This window comes from Mustela lutreola, chromosome 5 (assembly GCF_030435805.1).
Source record: "Mustela lutreola isolate mMusLut2 chromosome 5, mMusLut2.pri, whole genome shotgun sequence".
NCBI lineage: Eukaryota > Metazoa > Chordata > Mammalia > Carnivora > Mustelidae > Mustela > Mustela lutreola.
In genome coordinates this window covers 120,555,867-120,575,787 of record NC_081294.1, presented here as the reverse complement: position 1 = coordinate 120,575,787, position 19,921 = coordinate 120,555,867, and the positions used below count along the sequence as shown (strand labels likewise).

The window sequence follows — 19,921 nt, the reverse complement described above, 5'->3', positions numbered from 1 at the left end:
TATTGACTTTTCACCCCAATTTTGCAAACTTTCTCAAAGCAACGTAGCTGTTGTAGGTAGGGGCGCCTGAATGGCTTAGTCGGTTAGGAGTCTGCCTTCAGCTCTGGTTATGATCTCAGGGTCCTGGGATGGAACCCCAGGTCCAGCTCCCCGCTCAGTGGAGATTGCTTTTCCTTCTCCCTTTTCCCCCACTCTGCTCACTCGCTCGCTCTCTCTTTCTCTCTCTCTAGCTCTCATTCTATTTCAAATAAATAAATAAATAAAATCTTTTAAAAGCAAAGTAGCTGTTGTATATTTACCAATGGCTGACATTTATCGAACATATCTGGTCTGTTAAATAAATCCTGTCACCTTTTGAAAAGTAAAATTTAGGTTAAGAAATTTGCCCAAGATTACACAGCCTAGCAGGTAGATAAGTGATAGAGTTGGAATTCAAATCGGAGTCTGACTGAGTCCCAAAACTCTTTATTTTCTAATTAAGCTTCTATTGCTTTCGCTTACAGTGTGTAAAATGTTCATTTTACATTTGCTTTGTGCAAATCAGAGATTCTCTTCTTTCTGTATTAAAGCCTTTTAAATACAAATAAATTTGAAGGGCTGTTACAAAATTTGGAGGTATTTTTAACCTTTTCCAATTAATGTTTGTAAGTATGGAGCCCTGTATTGTGAGCTATAAAGAATAACATTATAGCTAAAGAAGATAACCATTAACATTATTTATTTTGTCTAACTTTATTACCTGAAATAACATAAGATACATAAGGACATGGATATAATTAAATTAAGTCAAACCTGTAATATGATCAGATACGGTCACAAATATAAAATAAGTGTGACAGGGTGGGATTTTTTGAAATCTCATGACCCTGTCTTTTTTTCATCAGTCCTCTCTCAAGGAGAGTCATTGAGAAAGCAAAGACAAAAAGAACTTTGTTAACATGACACAGAGTCTGGTTATGCTCTAGGTGTGGACAATATTAGCATGAGAAACTTTTTTCTTTTAGATTTGTTAATTTCATAAGATACTGAGGAGGATGAGAGCTAATAAAAAGAAAAAAAAACTGGATGAAACCAATTGGGAACTAGGACAGACATCAGGAGATGGGCAGATGGGTGAAAAGAACATAGGGGTGTCAGTGAGAGTGGAGAACAGGAAAGAAGACCAATGAGAGAAGGGACAGCCAACTCTTCCTCTGGGGTAAATTCTGATAGGCACATATCGTAATAGGACAAATAAAGGGTTACATTTCTTGCAGACTTTCATCATTGTCTAATAAGATTTCTTTCTGGCAGTGGATTGCAGTTTCCACATATTAAGAGTATAATTATCTTAAACATTAGGGTCATGATGGAGGGACGCATGTTCTTCTAAGGTTAAGTGAAGTGTTTGTGGTGCAGAGAAGAGTGTTCTCAGACAAACTAGGACTACAGGCAAACTGAAGGTGGGGATCTGGCGGGCTTCCCATGATAGAGAAGTTTTCTGATGGACATTGTTCTCTTTCCTAGACAGCTCCAATGAACAAACCTCTAGCACTCACAGCTTATGCTTGCTAAAGACAGTGGTCTAGCTACAATCAAATATAAAGGCTTCAAATTAAAATGGGATTTGTGTTAATCAACTCTGAATTCATCCACACTAAAATATTAACTAGGTATTCAATCAAATCCACATGATATGAAGTTCTTCTTATATTTGATAAATGGAAAAGAATGAAGTGGGATAATACTAGGAGGGAAAAAGATGAGGAAGAAGTAGAAGAGGAAGGCGGAGGAGGAAGAGGATTTTAGATTTTATAATTTTGCCTGTGGTGGACCTAGTGATCTTTATTTGAGTGAAGGAAAACAGTCTGTTCAGAAGTTTTTCTGAAATAACTGCTGGTTTTCTTTTCCTCTTGGCATCATATGTGAAGCATTTCTTTTAAACCATATGCCAACTCTTTTCAAAGGGAGCTTTGTTCTCAGGTGATCCATTAATTGAGGTATCATTGTAGAAGTTGGGGCAAAATTCCACATAATGCAGAACTCCTTAGTATGGTTTATTTTTCATTCTCCTGTCTCCTCCCCTTACGCCTTCAAACACATTTCTTCCTCTTCTCATTGCCAGAGTGATTTCAGAAGATTCTGTAACAAGCTCTCAGAGGCCCATTGTGCAGTAACAAAGAATTCTGTCAATGAGCTGTAGGTTCTGTCCTTGCCTGCTTTCCTGGGTGGAAGGGTACCTTCATCCCTCATTAATGGCAGAGTAGGACAAGTGTTGCCCTGGCCTGCAAACTTTCCAAGCACTAGGAACCCAAGCAAGAATTTGTCATGCCAATCAAACCTGTTGGGTGGATATGTGGGCAGGTGTTGAAGAACTTTTCTGGAAGAAGTATATGTAATCTTGCTGTAAAGGGGATATGGGTGTGGGATACAATGGGGAATAACGTCCCTTAGGGTTTACTTGCTTTCCCAGGCACTTACAAAGTGGACCCAGCATCCAGGTTCTTTTGAATTGTGGTTAGGTGACGATTTTTGCTAAGCTCTTTTGTCCCCCTAATTTCTTTTTGTTTCAGTGGAGGGGATCCAGAAAGTCATCATGGACCTTACGGATGAGTTTAAAGATGAATTCCCTACCATCCTAAGATTATCACAGTCTAATCAGGTAATGCGATTTCATAATTTTGAAAAGGATTATAAAAAGTACATTGTATTTTTAATATCCATTATTTAATGCTTGACTTTGAGATCAGTGCCTGAGCCTTAGGAAGAAATTAATTTTGCCTCAGAAGAACACATTTCAAATCTCTGAATTGTTCTATGAGAAGCAGAGAGATGGACAAAAAAATGAAGTAGATAAATTAAGTTTAAAGAAAATCACTGTGCTGTTAGATTGGAAATGTGGAGCTCTCTCATAGCCACAATTGTAATGTATGTGGTTTGCTACATTTGCTTAAGATTTGCTTAATATTAAAAAAAATTTGCTTAATATAAAAATCAGGAAAACACCTAGATATATTTTAACTAAAATATATATGGCAATTAAATCACTGGAAAAAAATAACTGACATAAATTATAATAATGAAAAGATAACTGTGGTATATGAGTGTATGTTTTAATGTGGAAGAAAATAATGATATCAGATTAAACAAAGCATATGTGAATATGTTTTATATAATGTTTGTTCCCAAAAGGATTTGAGCCAGATAAAATATTGGGAATGAAAGAGGGAATAGGTAAAGAATTCTGAGACATTTGATCAGGAAAAAGTAATATCTTATAACCTAATTTACTTTAAAGTACACAGCTCTTAATGGAAAAGTATATTTAATCATCTAGACCACAGTTGGAATAGAATATGTTGTAAAGTTACATGGTACAGAAATAATTTCCTCATCCAGATATCAGAGTTTTGGCAATGTCAAACATGAGGAACATAGCCAAAACCTGGAAGTAAACAAAAAAGCTCTCTGAGTAACACAGTAATCACGAAGTCTATATATTTCATTCCAAAGGAGAAATATTAGAGCCACTTTTAACCATTCATCCAGACAACCAGGCATCAAACATTTACTAAATACTTTGCTATTGTTTGGGACTGGGGAGAGGGACTAGAGAGAAAAGACAGGATGCTTTCAGCCAATTAGCTTAATGTAATCAAGACAGAAATGAAAACAAGTAATTGTTTTAGAATATAGTAAGAGGTAAATCCAACTTAGAGGAATGAATTGCTCTAGCTAGGATGGTCAGAGAAGGCTTTTTGGAGGAAGGATGCTTAAATTGGGTTTCAGAGAATGAATATGAATTTTCTAAGTAAAAAAAGGGAGAGGATAAGTAGACAGGAGCAGAGGAAGCAGTGTCAGGACAAAAAGTGTGAAACAGCATAGGGTGTTCTCAGTATATCATGTAAATATGAACGAATGGCATGAGCCTTGAGTCTAGACTTAGAGGAAGGCTGATACTGAAGTGTAGGTATCTGGATACCCAGTGGTAAGATGGCATCCCAATGGTGGTCCACTAAGTAGGATAGAATCCAGACTGCAAACCAGATTTTATAAATCTGTATATTTTAGACTCGGTGTCTAATTGCTTCCCCCTATTTCATTCCCCCAGTTTTAGTATAAAGTCTTTTTAAATGTTGGAGATTTTTCTTGAATATGCACTGGAGTGTTAGAGAAGGAATGGGCAGGTAACCGTGCTTGGTCTAGGATGTAAATGGCTAAGACTGGCACAGTCTGGAAAGCCCTGTTTCCCCTTCAAGATTGTGATTCTTTCACCATTGGCAACATTAAAGGAACTGGGTTTAATAATCTAAGAAATTGCAACTTTCTTTGTAATTCTCTTCATCTCTTCCTACCCCCTGAATAGCTTCATTATCATTAGAGCCGTAAATTTGGTTTAATAGCGAAATAGGTTGATACTCTGATCCCAAAGAAAGAACTCTGAGTTCCTCTTTCCAACTCATTGAAGTTATTTACTTATAAGAACTTTACCTCATCCAGAGAATAATATAAACATAGTTACTTTATTTCTCATTTTCAACACACTCACATTGTTCTTTTTCCACGGTTTACTTTGCTGACATTGGCAAGAAATCCAAGTTCTTAGGGGATATTGTAACAGATTGAAGTTACTTGTACTTCAAAAATAAATCATTCAGAAAACAATGCTAATACTTCAATAACTAAATTATTTTTAAAAGGTTGGATTGTAAATACTACAAATCTGATTATTTTGGAGATGATCCATAATTCCCAAACATACTGAAAGGAGTGGTTTTAAGACTACTTAGAGGATTTTAATTAATTGGGTTGGATTTTAAATCTCTAAATTTCATAATTAGTATTTAAAACTTTTTAAAAAGTTGTAGGCATTTATTTATTTAGGAAAAGGCCATCTTGTTGGGCAGAAACAAACAAAAGATTGGTGGGAATAATGGTGGGATTTTTATAGAGGGATATATCCAGAAAAATGGTTATTAAATAGTTCTTTATGACTAATGATTTTGAAGGAAATTTTCTTCCTGGGACTGAGGGAAGTTAATTTTAGAATCTTGGTTTGAGGTCATGTCTTCTGACATCATGTACTTCCCAGTCCAACACAGACCCCAGTACCATCAGTATCCACTTCCTTTAGCAAAAAAGTGAATTTTAAAGGTTTTCATTTGCAAGTTACAAATAATTTCCATATGAGGATTTAAAAATATTAAACTTTTACATTTGAACAAATGAAAAACTATATTTTACAGTTAGGAAACTAAAAAGTTTAAATTTAGAAAATCTTTACTTGAATGCGAGAAATCTTTTGTGGTGAATAAGGTCAATTTTTGTGGTTTTAATTATGAAAAGCAATTATGTGTTTTATTCTGTAATTATCTTGAACTTAACCTTATACTATAAAATTAGGAGTTGTGGGATGCCTGGGTGGCTCACTCAGTTAAGCATCTGCCTTTGGCTCAGGGATCAAGTCCCGCGCTGGGCTCCTCACTCAGAGGGGAGTCTTCTTCCTCTGCCTACTGTTCCCCCTGCTTGTGCTCTCTCTCCTTCTCTCTGACAAATGAATAAAATCTTTAAAATAAAATAAAATAGGGAGTTGTAAGCGGAACATATTAGAATCCATACAAAACTTCAGATTTTTATAACTGTATATATACTTTTCTGAATTCTCTTGGCTTTTTTTTTTTTTTTTTTTTTTAACATGCAGGACTAAACTCTTGGGGCTGGACCAGTGATGTCTGGAAATTACTCTTATTGGTATAGAATTTCTAAATATGATGAGAGTAGGACTGTGTTCTATAATTCAGTTATATTTTTGTTTTTGGTGAGTTGTTTCTAGTGGGGCACCATCATAATTGTGAAAGTTACAGAGCACATTGTACACTGAAAACTTTCAGGGTGGTTTCTAATTTAGTATTTGGTATATTTCTCTATTTCCCCATGATACTCTTCATTCATTTATTTCAACAAATATTTATAGAGTACCCTACTATGTGCCAGACCCTATTTGAGGTACTGGGGAAAGATCAGTGATCCAAATAGATATAAAACACTGTTGTCATAGAACTTACATCCTAGCGAAGTAAAAAAACAAGAAACAGGGAAAATAAACTATATATTATGTTAATGGTAGGTCTTAATAAAAAGAAGAAATTTAGAAGAGATATGAAATAAGGGTAGGGACAAGGAGAACAATTGACCATCAAGGTAGGGTGACCAAGAGGGTCTTAGTGAGAAAGTAATTCTTGGATTAAGACTTGAGGGAAGCAAGGGAGTAAACCTCAGTATCTTTGAAGAATCAAATGGCAACGTAGCTAGTGCTAAATCCCTGAGGTGAGAGTATATTTAACAAGCTCAACAAATAGTGAGGAGGAAAAGGAAAGAAAAAGATAATGAGGTTAGGGAGGTAAGGAAAAAACAACTCTTGTAGGGCTTTGCAGACACTGTTTGTAATTTGGCTTTTAGACGGAGTGCAGTAGGAAGCCACTAGAGCAGCAGCGCAGAAAAGCAGGACAGGATCTGTGTTTTATGTGTGTGTCTGTTGCGGAGGCGTTGAGGAATAGAATGAATGTAGGCAAGGACAGAAGTGGAGACCCTGAAGGAGGCCACTTTACTAGTCTGGAAAAGAGCTGGTATATAAATGCCGTGGACGGAGTGTTGGCATTGGGGGTAGTGAGAAGTGGTCAAATTCTAGGACTGTTCAGAGAAAGAATTGAATAAGATTTGCTGACAGGCTGGTTTTTTGGATGTAGAGTAGTAAAAAGCTGATGTAATAGAAATTGGAGTTCAGCATTAAAACTGCTGATGATAGAGAGATGGGTATGTCTCTAAAAAAAAAAAATAGGAAAGCAGGATATATTCGAAGAATGGGGCTCAAATATTGAAATTTGGAGCAGGATTCTTGAAACAATCTGATTAATTGATACTGGGTTTCTTGTAGTAAATCATCATTGCCTTTGTGTGTCTCTGGTGGTGGCAGGGGGGAAGGGAGTGGAATTTCTTTTCTCACATTCAGTAACATAGTCAGGTGATAATGATGACAAGAAGAATCATGTAAACTTGCACATTTTGCAGCCATTTCCAGTATGCCAAGGACAAGAGTCAAAACAAAATAAACCAGGGAAAAGAAATGGGCACTTCTTCTTTTGGGGTCAGCATTTAAATTTAGACACATGGCTTGGTAGAAAAATATATAACATACATAGTAGACAAAGGGAAAAGCTGATAGCTCAAAAAAAGGGGGGGGGACCCTTTTATTTAACAAATTTTCTACCAGAGCCTATTTCAAAAATTCACTGAAGGCAAGAGTGAATTAGAATCATCACTATAAACTGGTGACTATTTTTTTTTTTTAAGATTTTATTCATTCACTTGACAGAGAGATAGATCACAAGTAGGCAGAGAGGCAGGCAGAGAGAGAGGAGAAGCAGTCTCCCTGCCGAGCAGAGAGCCCGATGCGGGGCTCGATCCCAGGACCCCAAGATCATGACCTGAGCTGAAGGCAGAGGCTTTAACCCACTGAGCCACCCAGGCAACCCTATTTTTTTTTTTTTAAAGAGGAAAATCTCATTCTCCATCTCCAGGACTGTAAGTAGCTTCTCCTCTGTTGTTTCCTTTTAGGTATCCCCCCCCCCCACACACACACACCTACTTTACGTGCACCTCAGGGTCTAGATTTGGTTTCTAATACTGTTCTGAAAAGCAGTAATGGTTTTCTAGGGAACAAGTTGATTATATGTTTTATGTTAGGAAAATAAAGATGGTCAGAAATATTTTGTTGCTAGAGGAAATATTTCTTTCAGAGATTCAGAGATATCTATGAAAGTATTGAAAAAGGAGAGCATTTTAAAAACTATGAAGGTAGAGGTACCTGAATGGCTCAGTCCGTTAAGCATTTGCTTTTGGCTCAGGTCATGATCCCAGAGTCGTGGGATAGAGTTCCACAGTGGGCTTCCTGCTCGGTGGGAGTCTGCTTCTCCCACTCTCTCTGCCTGCCGCTTCCCCTGCTTGTGCTATCTCTCTCTCTGTCAAATAAATAAGTAAAATCTTAAAAAAAAAAAAACCATAAAGGGAAGCATAGTCATCAAATTGTAATGATTTCAGCATTAAAAGGAAACAAAGATGATGTTAACTAGGAACAAGTTGAGTCTGTTGGAAAAAACTATGAATTTATGACAATACTAAAATGAGAAATATAATACAAAGTACACTGAAGTGTTATTGTAATGCACACCTGAATTTTTAAAAATATTGTTTATAATAAATGCTATATTTTTCTCAACACAAGTTATATGATCCTACAGGAAGGTTTTTATTCATGGATTATCAAATACAAATAGGCTTATTTCTCTACACAGGTATATATTTAGAAAGACAATCTTGTAAAAGAGGGGAAGGTTGAGTCGATCAATCTAGTATAGTGTTTGGGGAAATTAATCAAGATTAGTTAACAGAAATACCTGAGTAAAGTCAGTGAATCCAGGCCAACAAGTACGGATCACCAAGATTTTGTAAAGACACAAAACAAGGAGAGGGAAATTTCATAAAGTTAGTGTTTCATCTGCAAAAATGAAGAATCCTTAAAACACTGAATGACTGTGTAGACAAAATTTCAGCATGGTGGAACTGTCCACATCCCACTCTTGTTCACCTTGGCAATAGGGCTCTCACCTTTTGATTGTAAATTATGAGAGATAACACAGTAAGGTAAATCAGAAGTAAAACCAAACATTCTAGCTGCTCCAATTTCAGGAGGAGTTGGGAGGGCGAATCGGTGAAACAAAGCATAAGATCACAAGAGAAATTGAATCTGTGTGTAGGAACTCTGGATAGTGCAGATTATCATGGTTTCTCTCACCAGTGTGCTGGAAACCAAGATACAGTATCAAGTGATTGCACCCATGTCTTATTTTGCTTGTCCTAACTGCTTTTAGGAGTTGCTCTGCTCTAAATTGGCTTGGAATTGCCACAATTCTAGCCACATCTCCAATGGCCTTCTCCTGTTCGTATTGACTAGGGGGGCTGAGACCAAAGGTGGGTAATGGGACTTTTTCAGTCACGTTAACAGATGAAATCATAATGTGACACCAGGTGCTGCAGATGTACATCCTCATTGACAGACTAGTACATTTTCGGGTGATTTCCAGTCACAAAGGCTAAAATGGTAAGAGAAGCACTGAACTTCAGTGACAAAAACAGCGATAATAAAATTATATCTTCAGGATAATGGCTGAGGCATTTAAAGGACATACACAATACATTAGCTCTTAATGCAACTATATGTTGCTCATTGTAGGCCAAAACAATCCATCTAAAAGATGTTTTGTACTTATACATATATTTGGATTCAATAAATAGAGACTCGAAGTTGCTTATTTGTGTTATAAACCATTAGTTCCCCCGCCCCAGTCATATATGAAAAAGCCAGAATAGCCCATAAAATTGCTTAAATGAATAATGGCAATGATCCTTGCTGTTGCCTGGAATGCAGTCTGACCACATTGTAAGTAATTTCTCTGCGGTTCACTTTCTGGTACAGCAAGGAAGGATCTACATATCATATGTTTTGCTAATGCCACAATTTTTTTCTGTCAGAATGCTCATAAGTTTTGAAGTTTTTAGAAATAAAAGTTCCTTAAGCTTGTGAATTAGTATATAAGGCATTTGTTTTTTTTTAATATTGTACCATACATTATGTATGAATGCTTTAATCATTTACATTTTTAAAATACACTGGGGAAATATTTGTAACAGTTTTGAATAAGGATATTTAATGTTTGAATAATTCAAACATTGAGTAATATTTGAATAAGAACTGCTTACTTTTAAAAGCGCTCTTTAAAAAAAAAAAATCAATGCAAAAATAAACCCAGAGAGAAAAATGAAAATTTTAGGTCTTTTGGCTAGTAACTTAAATTCTGGATATTTATGCTGAGGCAAAAATCATACATTTAATTCAAAGATTTAGGTACATGAGGCGTGGGATATAATTATTGGACACTGAGTATGCATAGGCCCATGCGTAATGTGCTGTTAGGTCGTACTTGGTCTCAGTCTGGAGTAGGTTGTAATAATTCATGCGAGAATCACACATCAGTCACTTTTTAGAGGCTTATTTTCCAGAAAAGAGAACCCATGCAGAAAACGTCCAAAATCAGAATGGCTGTTGCCTTAGCAAGGATCAACCGAGGAACATTGATTCAAGGATTAAACACCATATCCAGATCCTCCAAATCAGTGGCCAAACTTCTGCATCCCCAGCTTGCTTGTAGACTTCTAGAGTTAAGGAACATATCGCATCGTTTGCTGAGGGAAGTTAATGCACCAAAACAACCCCTCTATAACGTGCAGGTGAGCTCATATTAACATTTGCACAAGATACAGCCTCTTTTTTAAGAAACTGTTTTGAAATTGCAAGATTTGAAAATGTAGCTCATTTGGTTATCTTACATATGAAACAAGAATAGTTGGATAAGAAATGAATGGTTTGGTCTTTTTTCAATATAGTGTATATGTCCTGATTTAAATAAATCTGAAAGAGGTGGTAATGTGGGCTTTTTTTTTTTTTAATTTATTTTCGGCATAACAGTATTCATTATATTTTCACCACACCCAGTGCTCCATGCAATCCGTCCCTACTTGGTTATTTGATTGAGCTTTATGAAATTAAATTTCAAATGATTCAACCTAAATATCAGCATACAGATTACCGCTTATGTTAAACCTAAAAGGAATCCCATAAGCCTTAAAAATGATTGTTTTGTTCCTTTTTCCCCCATAACCTTGCTGTGTTTCCAAGACAATCTTTATTTGACTTAACATATTTGAATATATTCAACCATAAACTCATTTTGGTAGATCCACCAACATCCAGTGTATTTCAAATTACAGGTTCTACATGGTTTTATTGAGGCTCTGTTATATTTTGTTAAGGACAACAGCTCTTAAAGCTTTTTCAGGACCAGTTTCTTTTTCCTAAACTTTGTGGCATAGAACTCTGAATTTTTCCGCTTGGGCATTATTCAAAGCATTCTAAATGTTTGTTACAACAATTGGGAATCTTGCAAGCCTGGCATCTAAACCCGAGAGTGACTCGTTTGTTGTTGTTGTTGTTGTTGTTGTTGTTGAAGGGAGAAGAACCCTGGCTCAAAGAGAGTGAAGCCAAAAATATGTATTAGTTCATCTAGTTGAACAATTCAGAGTTGATAAGGTTTCAGGGTATAGGTACTCAAAAGATGCCTTCAGGGTCCTGTTCTCTTTCCACCCATCCTGGTTCTGCTTCCTCTGTATTGACGCCATCCACAGACTGACTTTCCCTTCATGGTTACAAGATGATTTGCAGCTGTTCCCAGGACTCCATCCTTCCAGGTTCCATAGAGCCCCAAAGAATGACAGTCCTTGAGCCAGCATTCCTGGCCAAGTCCTGGGGTTCTCAGAGAAAGGCATACCTCTAAAGCAGGGGAATGGGATGCACTGTTTGACCTAGGACTGCCATCCAGACCACATGACCAAGAGAATGGGGAGAGGATGAATCCTCAAACAAAATTTGGGTTATTTCGAAAAGATGAGAAAATGGATGATGGATGGCTAAAATAAACAAAATATCCATTACATAGGAATCTCTCTTTCATCAAAGACTTTAACATTTCCAGAAATCATGGGATAGCTCCAGCTATGAATTGCCTGAGAAAGCAATTATAAAAGGCTCCGTTATAATACCTGAGGTTTGAGAAAGTAAAAAATGTTTTGTGTTTATTACCTGCTGGATTCTCTAAGCAGTATAAACGTTATTCTTGTATCTTTAGTATGTCAAAAAGAAATACAGCTGAGATGTATAATTTCCACTGAAATACATTTCTAAAATGAATGTTTCACCTTGATGTTTTTTCCCTTGCATTGTTAACCTTTATTTTTTATAGAGGGTTGATATAAGAAATGTCCTTTGAAGAATATTTCTGTATGTATTACAAAATCACACTTAAAGACACTGTCCATTATATTATACAGGCTTTCTTTTTGCTTCTCTTTGCTAAGTCAGAACTGAAGAATCTGAGGTTTTACACTATTTACAAGCTAACAAGTTAGCCCGCCACAGCTGTACAAACACACACTCTGATAGAAGACACAAGACTCCCTTGAATCAGAGACCGAGACTGTTTATTATTAACTTCAGAAGCAGCAGCCAGAGCAATATTTTGTGTCATTTCCCTAACCCCTCAGTTCCCACAGGGCAATGCAGTGAGAGCCACGTGTTCCCTATGCATGTAGTAAGTTACATCACAGGAGAGGAGCCTGAAATTAGCAGACAGCTTTTTTAGGAGTGCTGGCCTACTGGCCCAGCCTGAGAGAGAGGGACAGAGAAATAAAGGGAGAAAAAGAAAGAAGGGTTTGGGGGAGAGAAGTAAATGTTTCTAGAGGGTTTTCAGAGAAGGTTTTATCTTTAGTGCCCTAAGACATGTCTTGGGAAGTACATCTCTAGATCTCCCTGGAGAAATATACTTTCTCTAGCTTCTAAAGCTGTTAGTTATTCAACCATGTCCTTTGTTCAGAAGGCCCAATTGGTACAGGAATGAGAGACATCCACAGAGAAATGCTTCCCAGTACTCATGAAAATTCAGTGGCAGGAAAATAATCTGTCTTTCCAGTTGAATTTATGTTTCCTTTTACCCAATAAGGAGAACTGAAACAAAACAAAACACATTTGCCTTTTTGCCCTGTTTCACAGGTAAATTTAGAGCTTAATTGTGATGATGTTTTCCAGGAACCTGACGTGAAAGAAGCAGGTAGAGGGAGTACTTGACCTATCCAAGGTCCTTGTGCTGACTATGACTGTCTCTATGACATCAGTTCAAAATCAACACCCATAAAATTTCTTCTCCTGTGCTCTTATTCTAATTGTCTTAGATCCCAGCTTTAATTTTTTAACTCTTATCAATAAAATATTTCAAAATATATGAAAGGTAGTTTATCAGAAGTCCCACCCAAATGTAAACTGGTAGTAATATTTTGCAGTATAAACTTTGGATATCTCCTTTATAAAAATATAATTAACCATGTCCTGAACCATTCCCTGTTTTTTTCTCTACCAAATGTGATCATTGTTCTGAGGTTGATGTGAGCATTTGTGTGCATACTTTAATAGTTTCACTACATTTGTATACATCTATTATTCTCCATATATTTAAAATTTATATAAATGATATACTGTATGCATCCTTCTGAAACTTTCTTTTTTTACTCAACATTTTGAAATATGTAGCTATGGTTTATTGTTTTATCTTCTTTATAGTATCCCATTGTAAGAAAAAATAATCCATGGTTTATTACTGGACAGGTGGCCAATTTAGTTTCCTACTTTTTGTTTTCCAAACTGTATTTCTTTGAACACTCTTGTAATTGCCTCCTTATTCTGTGTGTGAGAGACATTCTCCAGGTATACGTATATGTCTAGAAGAGGAATTACTGGGTCATGAGAGTTGCATATCCTCAATTTTATTAGCTGTTGTCGAAATGTTTTTCACTTTCAAAATTCAAGAATCATAGTGATTCTTGAATCTGAGAAGAATCTCTTTAGTTCTGGAATGTTCTTAGCCATTGTTTGTTCAAATATTACCTCTTTCTCATTTACTCTAATCACTGTTTCTGGAGTATCTGTGAAACATACCTTGGACCTTTTCATTTTATTCTTTTTTTTTCATTTTTTTATTTTTTTAATAAACATATTTTTATCCCCATCATTTTATTCTTTATGTCTATTTACCTTCCTCATATTTTCCTTTTGCTTATCTCTTTTTGATACTTCCTGGGACATATACTCACACACTTAAGTTTTTCCCTTTAGTTCCTGGCACAGGGAAATTTTTTTCCTTCTATCCTTCCTTCATTCCTTCTTCCTTCCTCCCTCCCTCCCTCTTTTTTCCTTTTTTTGTTTTTTTGTAAACTCGGTCTTTTATTAGACTTTGGAGTTTGATTTTTTTATGGAATTTCTAGGGCTGTTTATATGGAATTTTTAGAGAGTTCCACATTAGCCCAGTCTGCCCTACTACTGGAACCAGACGTCCTTCTCTGGTATCTTTTACAAATTTTAATATAAGATGGTTACATTTCTTTCTGGAAGTAAGTGAAGTATTATTCTACCTTTTCATTTATTCAACATATATTTATTGAACATTGACATGTAAAATCACTAGGTTGGATACTAGGATTCATAGATGTCTCACTCTTGCCCTGAATGGACTGTGTGGATGATAGGCAGTGTTAGTGGAGTATAGCAAGTTCGTGATCAGTGTGTGCAAAGTGTACTATGGAAGCATCAACAAGGGGCATAGAATTCCACAGAATAGTCAGTGTTGGCTTTCTAGAAGATAATACTGGATCTTGAGAGAGGAGATATTAGCCAGGTGAAGAAGTAGGAGAATTATCCCTGGAAGTGAACAAGTAATTAAGATACTGAGGTCAGAGAGAGCATAACTTATCTAGGAAATGTAAGCAGTTCCATATGGCTAGAGTGAGACAAGTGGGAACAGTCTCAGATCAGAGATCCCAGGGTCCTTGAGGGTTAGGAATGAGAAATAAGCTTCACTCAGATGATATGTATTAGGGTGGAGAATCAGAATCACTACTAAGAGGAATTACATTATAGTGAAGATAATGGCCTGGAGAGTCAAAGAACAACAGAGTAATTAAGAGATGTGGCAGAGGTCAATGGATTGGTCTGTGAATGGAACTTTCCAGAGTACCAGTGTAGCAGAGAGATAAGTGGCATAACCTGAGGGAGCTACACCAGCCCTGGTACATACAGTGCTTGGCTGTCTTCCCACAGTGACAGAGTTTCGCTCACCCAGAGTGGATTCCAGCATGAATTCCTTCAAGGATTGTCAGGCTGCCTTTGTCAAAGTGGAGCTTTCTGGTATGCAGAAGTAAAAAAAAAAAAAAGTGAAATCTGAAATTGCCAATGCAAGGGGAATATGCTTTGTAGATGCATGGAGGACATCACTTTATGTAGGAGGGTAAGCAGCGTACTTAACCTATGGGGAGGTATTAAAGATCCTGATCTTCATATGTCTGACTTGTCACTGATCTGAGAATAATTAATGATAGGAAGATACTTTTGTACATAGAGCACCTTAAATGGTTCTACCAAAACTCTGTTGGATATTATGTAGCTGGGGATGCCAGTCAGGCAGTTTACTCATTCAGGAACAGGTAATAGAGGAGCATTTTCATTAGGACACTACCTATGTCTAGGATAGTATGTCAGCCCTCTAAAGTGGTCTGAGATGAAGCATACAGTAATAGTCTCCTCAAGATATTTAGAATATGAATGTTGTTACAGGAGCTCCTTGACAGTATGACCAGGCCTTTCTGATTATATACTCAGCCCTAGAGCAAGGCCTATTTATGTTAGCATATTCAAAGATATTGAGCCCGATATAAATTATCCAAAGACCCAACTGATACAAGCGACCTGAAGAGATCCGAGGACTTGTTGTAACATGAGCATAGTTGGAGTTCGTCTTCTCCAGCTTGATAAAAGAGACTTCCATTGCACCTGTCTTCACGGGTGCTGAGTTGGGTTGTTTCTCAAACCCTTCCAGTTTATGCAGCGCTGAGATTATAGCAAGTTATCTGCTATTTCTAAAAGGGTCTCAGGAATGGAAAACTCTGGTTAGATCATTTCTCGGTGGTTTTCAACAACCCCAGCATCAGTACTTACAGAATGGTGCATCAGCTTAGCCTTATGAGCTGTCTGGATGAGTAAAGCTTACAGCTGCTCTAGGCTGCAGTGACCTAGATAATCAGCCTGAATGCTGACTTCAGCCAAGACACGTCAGCTCCCAGACATAGTTGTTGACTTTGGCAGGGCAATGCAGGGCCACAGGAGCTCTTGCTATGATAGAATCTTCCTTATATATGTCACAATTCTCCTTATAATGGCATGGGAGATGACTATTTATCCTTGGTACAGGCACTGTGAAGTGGTGTAGGCCAGATATGGGCAGAAGTGAAGAAAACCCTCACCATCTACAGTGCCTATGACTTATGTGGATCCCAGTGCACTTGTGCTCCCTTTTTTAGGAAGAAGATCAGGTATTTTTCCAAGTATAATTTCTTCCTCACCCCCAGCACTTCAATGTAGACTGGGATTTAAACTCAAACATCACATATTTTGTGTAAAGAAATATATGTAAACCTCAAAAACATCAAGAGTTTCTACAGGTCCTAGATGGGCCTGCCATGAGGTTATCTTGGGTGGTATAATTCAAGAGCTGGGGAAAAAGGACAATTCCTAGAAAGTAGAATCCCTGGAATCTTGATGACATAACTTCTCCAGGTCAGCCAAGAGGTTGGGCCATTTGAACTTTTATAGGATCTTGTGAGTAAGAGCTTATTCAAGAACAGTGTTCTGCAGGATAGTAATAGGCGTCTCTGCCTATATGAAGTCAAATAATTTTCTTTACTGTGGACTGCTAGGCGTCCTTCCTGGGTTCTTGAATACTGTGAGTGGTTCAAGCAAAGACAGAGTCATGTAACTTTTCCAAACCTACAGGAAATACTTTCTTCTGGGCCTATTAACCAGTCATTGCTCCTTGCAACACTTACTTGTGAATCACTGAGTTAAAGTTTCTCTATTATTTCCCCTAGTATCCTTTGAACAACATAACCTAAGTTGGGCCTTAAGGTTGATTCTTTAACCTTTAACCTTTAAGTCATCTGTAAGTGGATCTTTATTATTTTCTAAACTGCTTATAGTTTGCTTTTTTTGTGATTTATTTCAATTTTAACGAAAATAAGATAAGCACAGATACTTCTTTTATGAGATGAGGCAGTCAAAATTATATGACAGAGATGGAACTCAAAATTATGTCAAAGGAATTTTGTTAAAGATTGAAATGCTTTTACTATTGAGATACCCATATAGCTGAGATGTTATTATGAGCATATAACACATCCACATATCTTATATATACATACATATTAATATTAAAAATTCGGGGTGCTTGGGTGGTTCAGTGGATTAAAGCCTCTGCCTTCAGCTCGGGTCATGATTCCAGGGTCCTGAGATGGAGCCCCACATCGGGCTCTCTGCTCAGCAGGGAGCCTGCTTCCTCCTCTCTCTCTCTGCCTGCCTCTCTGCCTACTTGTGATCTCTGTCTGTCAAATAAATAAACAAAATCTTTAAAAAAAAAAATTCAAGAAAGGAGTATATGGCCATAATATTGATATCAAGATTCTTTTAACTTAAATATTCAAAAATTTAAAAAAAAATTCAAAAATTAATATAAGTTTAAATAAATTTTTATAATTGGTTGAGATAATCTAAATACAACTTTTGATTTACAAATTTCTCCTATTTATTTATAATTTTTTAATTTTTTAATAAACATATAATGTATTATTAGCCCCAGGGGTACAGGTCTGTGAATCGCCAGGTTTACACACTTCACAGCACTCACCATAGCCCATACTCTCCCCAATGTCCATAACCCCACCCCCCCTCCTAATTCCCCTCCCCCTGGCAACACTCGGTTGTGGTTTTTTTTTTAATCATATTTTGGGTTTTCTTGTTTTTTTGTTTTATCATATACTATTCCTGCTTGTAGCAAGCCAAAAATGAAACAGTGTGGTTTATAATATGAAAAACATGTATTGGAAGTAGGTCATGAAATTGAAAAATGGCTACTTGCCAGGAGCCACATAAATTTTGGAGGAAATGCATTTTCTATAGGAATGATTTGTTACAGGAATAGCAAATATTTATTAAAAGCATTAAAATGGTGAAAAGGTGACCTTAGGCAATATCAGATTCATCATTCAGAAGTGTAACATATATAAGATATATAGTTTATTTTGAAACTTTGAAAAATAATCAGTTTTAATTACCTCAGGTGAAGGGCAAAATGTGAAAAAAAGATGCGGTGAAATAGAAACAGAGTAATTTCTCATGCATGCAGGCGCCACTTTTATTTTTACTGTATATGGCCTACCAGTTATTGGATATGGACTTCCCACTGTACATCCATATTTTCACAAACTCATTCCTAGGAGGCATTTTATTGGTAGTATATCTGCTTTCTTTCCTAACATTTGCTCTCTACTTATCTGTTTGTCTCCTTGTAGCCTAACAGTGGATACTATCAGTTTGATTCTTCTAGCAAGAGGGAAAGAGCAGCAACTGCTTTCGTTCCTGGAAACTCTTTCCAGAGCCAGGAACTCTGGGAAATTTTCCAGACCAGCTTATGGAGAGAGTGGGCTAAAAGTGCCCGTCCCTATTCCCCTATCTAGGAATCAGTAGGGCCTGAAAGACAGGAAATAAGAAGGAATGCCTCCCTGCCCTACTCCTGCCCTCCACCCCTCCCCGCCCTGCACTGCTCACCACAACTCCATCTCTTCGCTGATCGGCTAGATAGTATTCTTGGCTTTAGCATTCCATTAATCCCTTAAGAGAAAAGAAGGTCAATGGTGATGGGCGCTTTGTTCTTCATTCAGCAGTGGCAGCAGTAAGCAAAAACTGAATATACTGCAACAGGCACTGAAAACCCAGTGCCATACAAACGTTTGTTCAATAAAATGTTATGAGGCATTCTTCAGAAGCACATTTTAAGAGGCTGTAATACGCCATTGAGTGGATATTGCTTAATTTACCTAACCATTCTGCTATCAATTGTTTCCATTTTTCAGGGTCATAAGTAACTTTACACATACATACTGTTCTTTCTAGTTTGTGTGCATTTTTACTGTGCATTTACATGATTTTATTAGCTGCAGCCTGTACCTTCAGGAGTTATTGAAGCCATTGAGTGTCTTGGCACATACTTCAGAGCATGGCTAACTGCCACTTCACTGCTGAATGGGAAGGGAATGTTTTTTCCAATGCCCTCCTTTCAGATCCTACTCAAGGCAACAGAGGTGACCTAGAAGAGAGAATGATTCTCCTAAACTAAACATATTGTTGTTTGAGGCAGAGACACCTATTACCAGAAACTAAAAACCTCTGAGAGACAAATTCATTTTTGGTGTAAACCTCTGTTGCAAAGAAGCATGCTGGATGTGAGTGCAGAGCATTTCCTGAAGCTTAATGTTCACCTAAGGTTAATGCTGGCCTTCAGCAGTCTCATGATTAACATTTCCAATCAGGTCATTAATCTGCAGGAAATGCTTTGTATTTCGATTACTGTTTGCTTAATGAAGAAGTGAAAAATTTAGTAAAGGATGATTACATGAATTTGAACAAAGACAAGACTGTTTTTCTAATATGCACAGTGGCACCCCCTAGTGAGCACACTTGTTAAATGTAAAAATGTTAAAGTAATTTACATTTTGGAAATGCAAGTTTTTTTATTGATCTTTTATAAGTTTTAATAGATCTGTCATAGCAAAAGAAAGTACCTTTTTGTAAAAATAAATAAATAAATAAATAAATAAACAAACCAATATGTTTTCAGAATGTGAAAAAAAACCAAGATAGACCCAGCAGATAACTTTCTTTAGAAAGAAATATTTAAATTCTCATTTTACAGTAATATTTTAAAATTTAACATTGTAACACTGAAAACTTTTATTGTAATTAGAAAACTCTTTTTTGTTTTCGCAGGTCAGAAGGGGTTCTTTGTTTGAAATCATTTCTTTTCCGGCAAAGACTGCTTTAACTAGCATAATATGTGCTTCATATGCAGCACTAATTTATCTGGTAAGTTAAGAAAATTATTAGAATCTAGGTATAAATGTACTTATTTCATGTAATGTTAAAGATATAGATACATAGTAAATTCATAAATCAAGGTACTGTTCTCTTGTACACAAAATAATTTTACATTAGAAATTTACTTTTCTAAAATAATTACTCTTCTGAGGTAAACTCATTCCATTTCTGAGGCAAGTCAATCCATCAAAACCAAATTTACTTGAATAAAATTATTTTTATAAAGTTTATTATTATTTGGTCAAA

General features: G+C 36.6%; 1 protein-coding gene across 6 annotated transcripts in view; it reads left to right on the top strand.

Annotated features, from left to right (window-relative positions):
* SPATA9 (spermatogenesis associated 9) overlaps window positions 1-19,921 on the top strand; it is a 38,009-nt gene that overhangs the window by 12,918 nt on the left and 5,170 nt on the right. The window contains exons 1-4 of one of the 6 annotated variants that reach the window (XM_059175510.1): window positions 2,171-2,215; window positions 2,553-2,641; window positions 10,096-10,323; window positions 19,568-19,663. In XM_059175510.1, the coding sequence (XP_059031493.1) occupies window positions 2,576-2,641; window positions 10,096-10,323; window positions 19,568-19,663 (390 nt within the window). In that variant the 5' untranslated portion in view covers window positions 2,171-2,215; window positions 2,553-2,575. Of the gene's footprint in view, window positions 1-2,170; window positions 2,375-2,552; window positions 2,642-10,095; window positions 10,324-19,567; window positions 19,664-19,921 lie in introns of those variants that run through there. The other 5 variants (XM_059175505.1, XM_059175504.1, XM_059175507.1 and 2 more) reach the window with 5 other exon arrangements.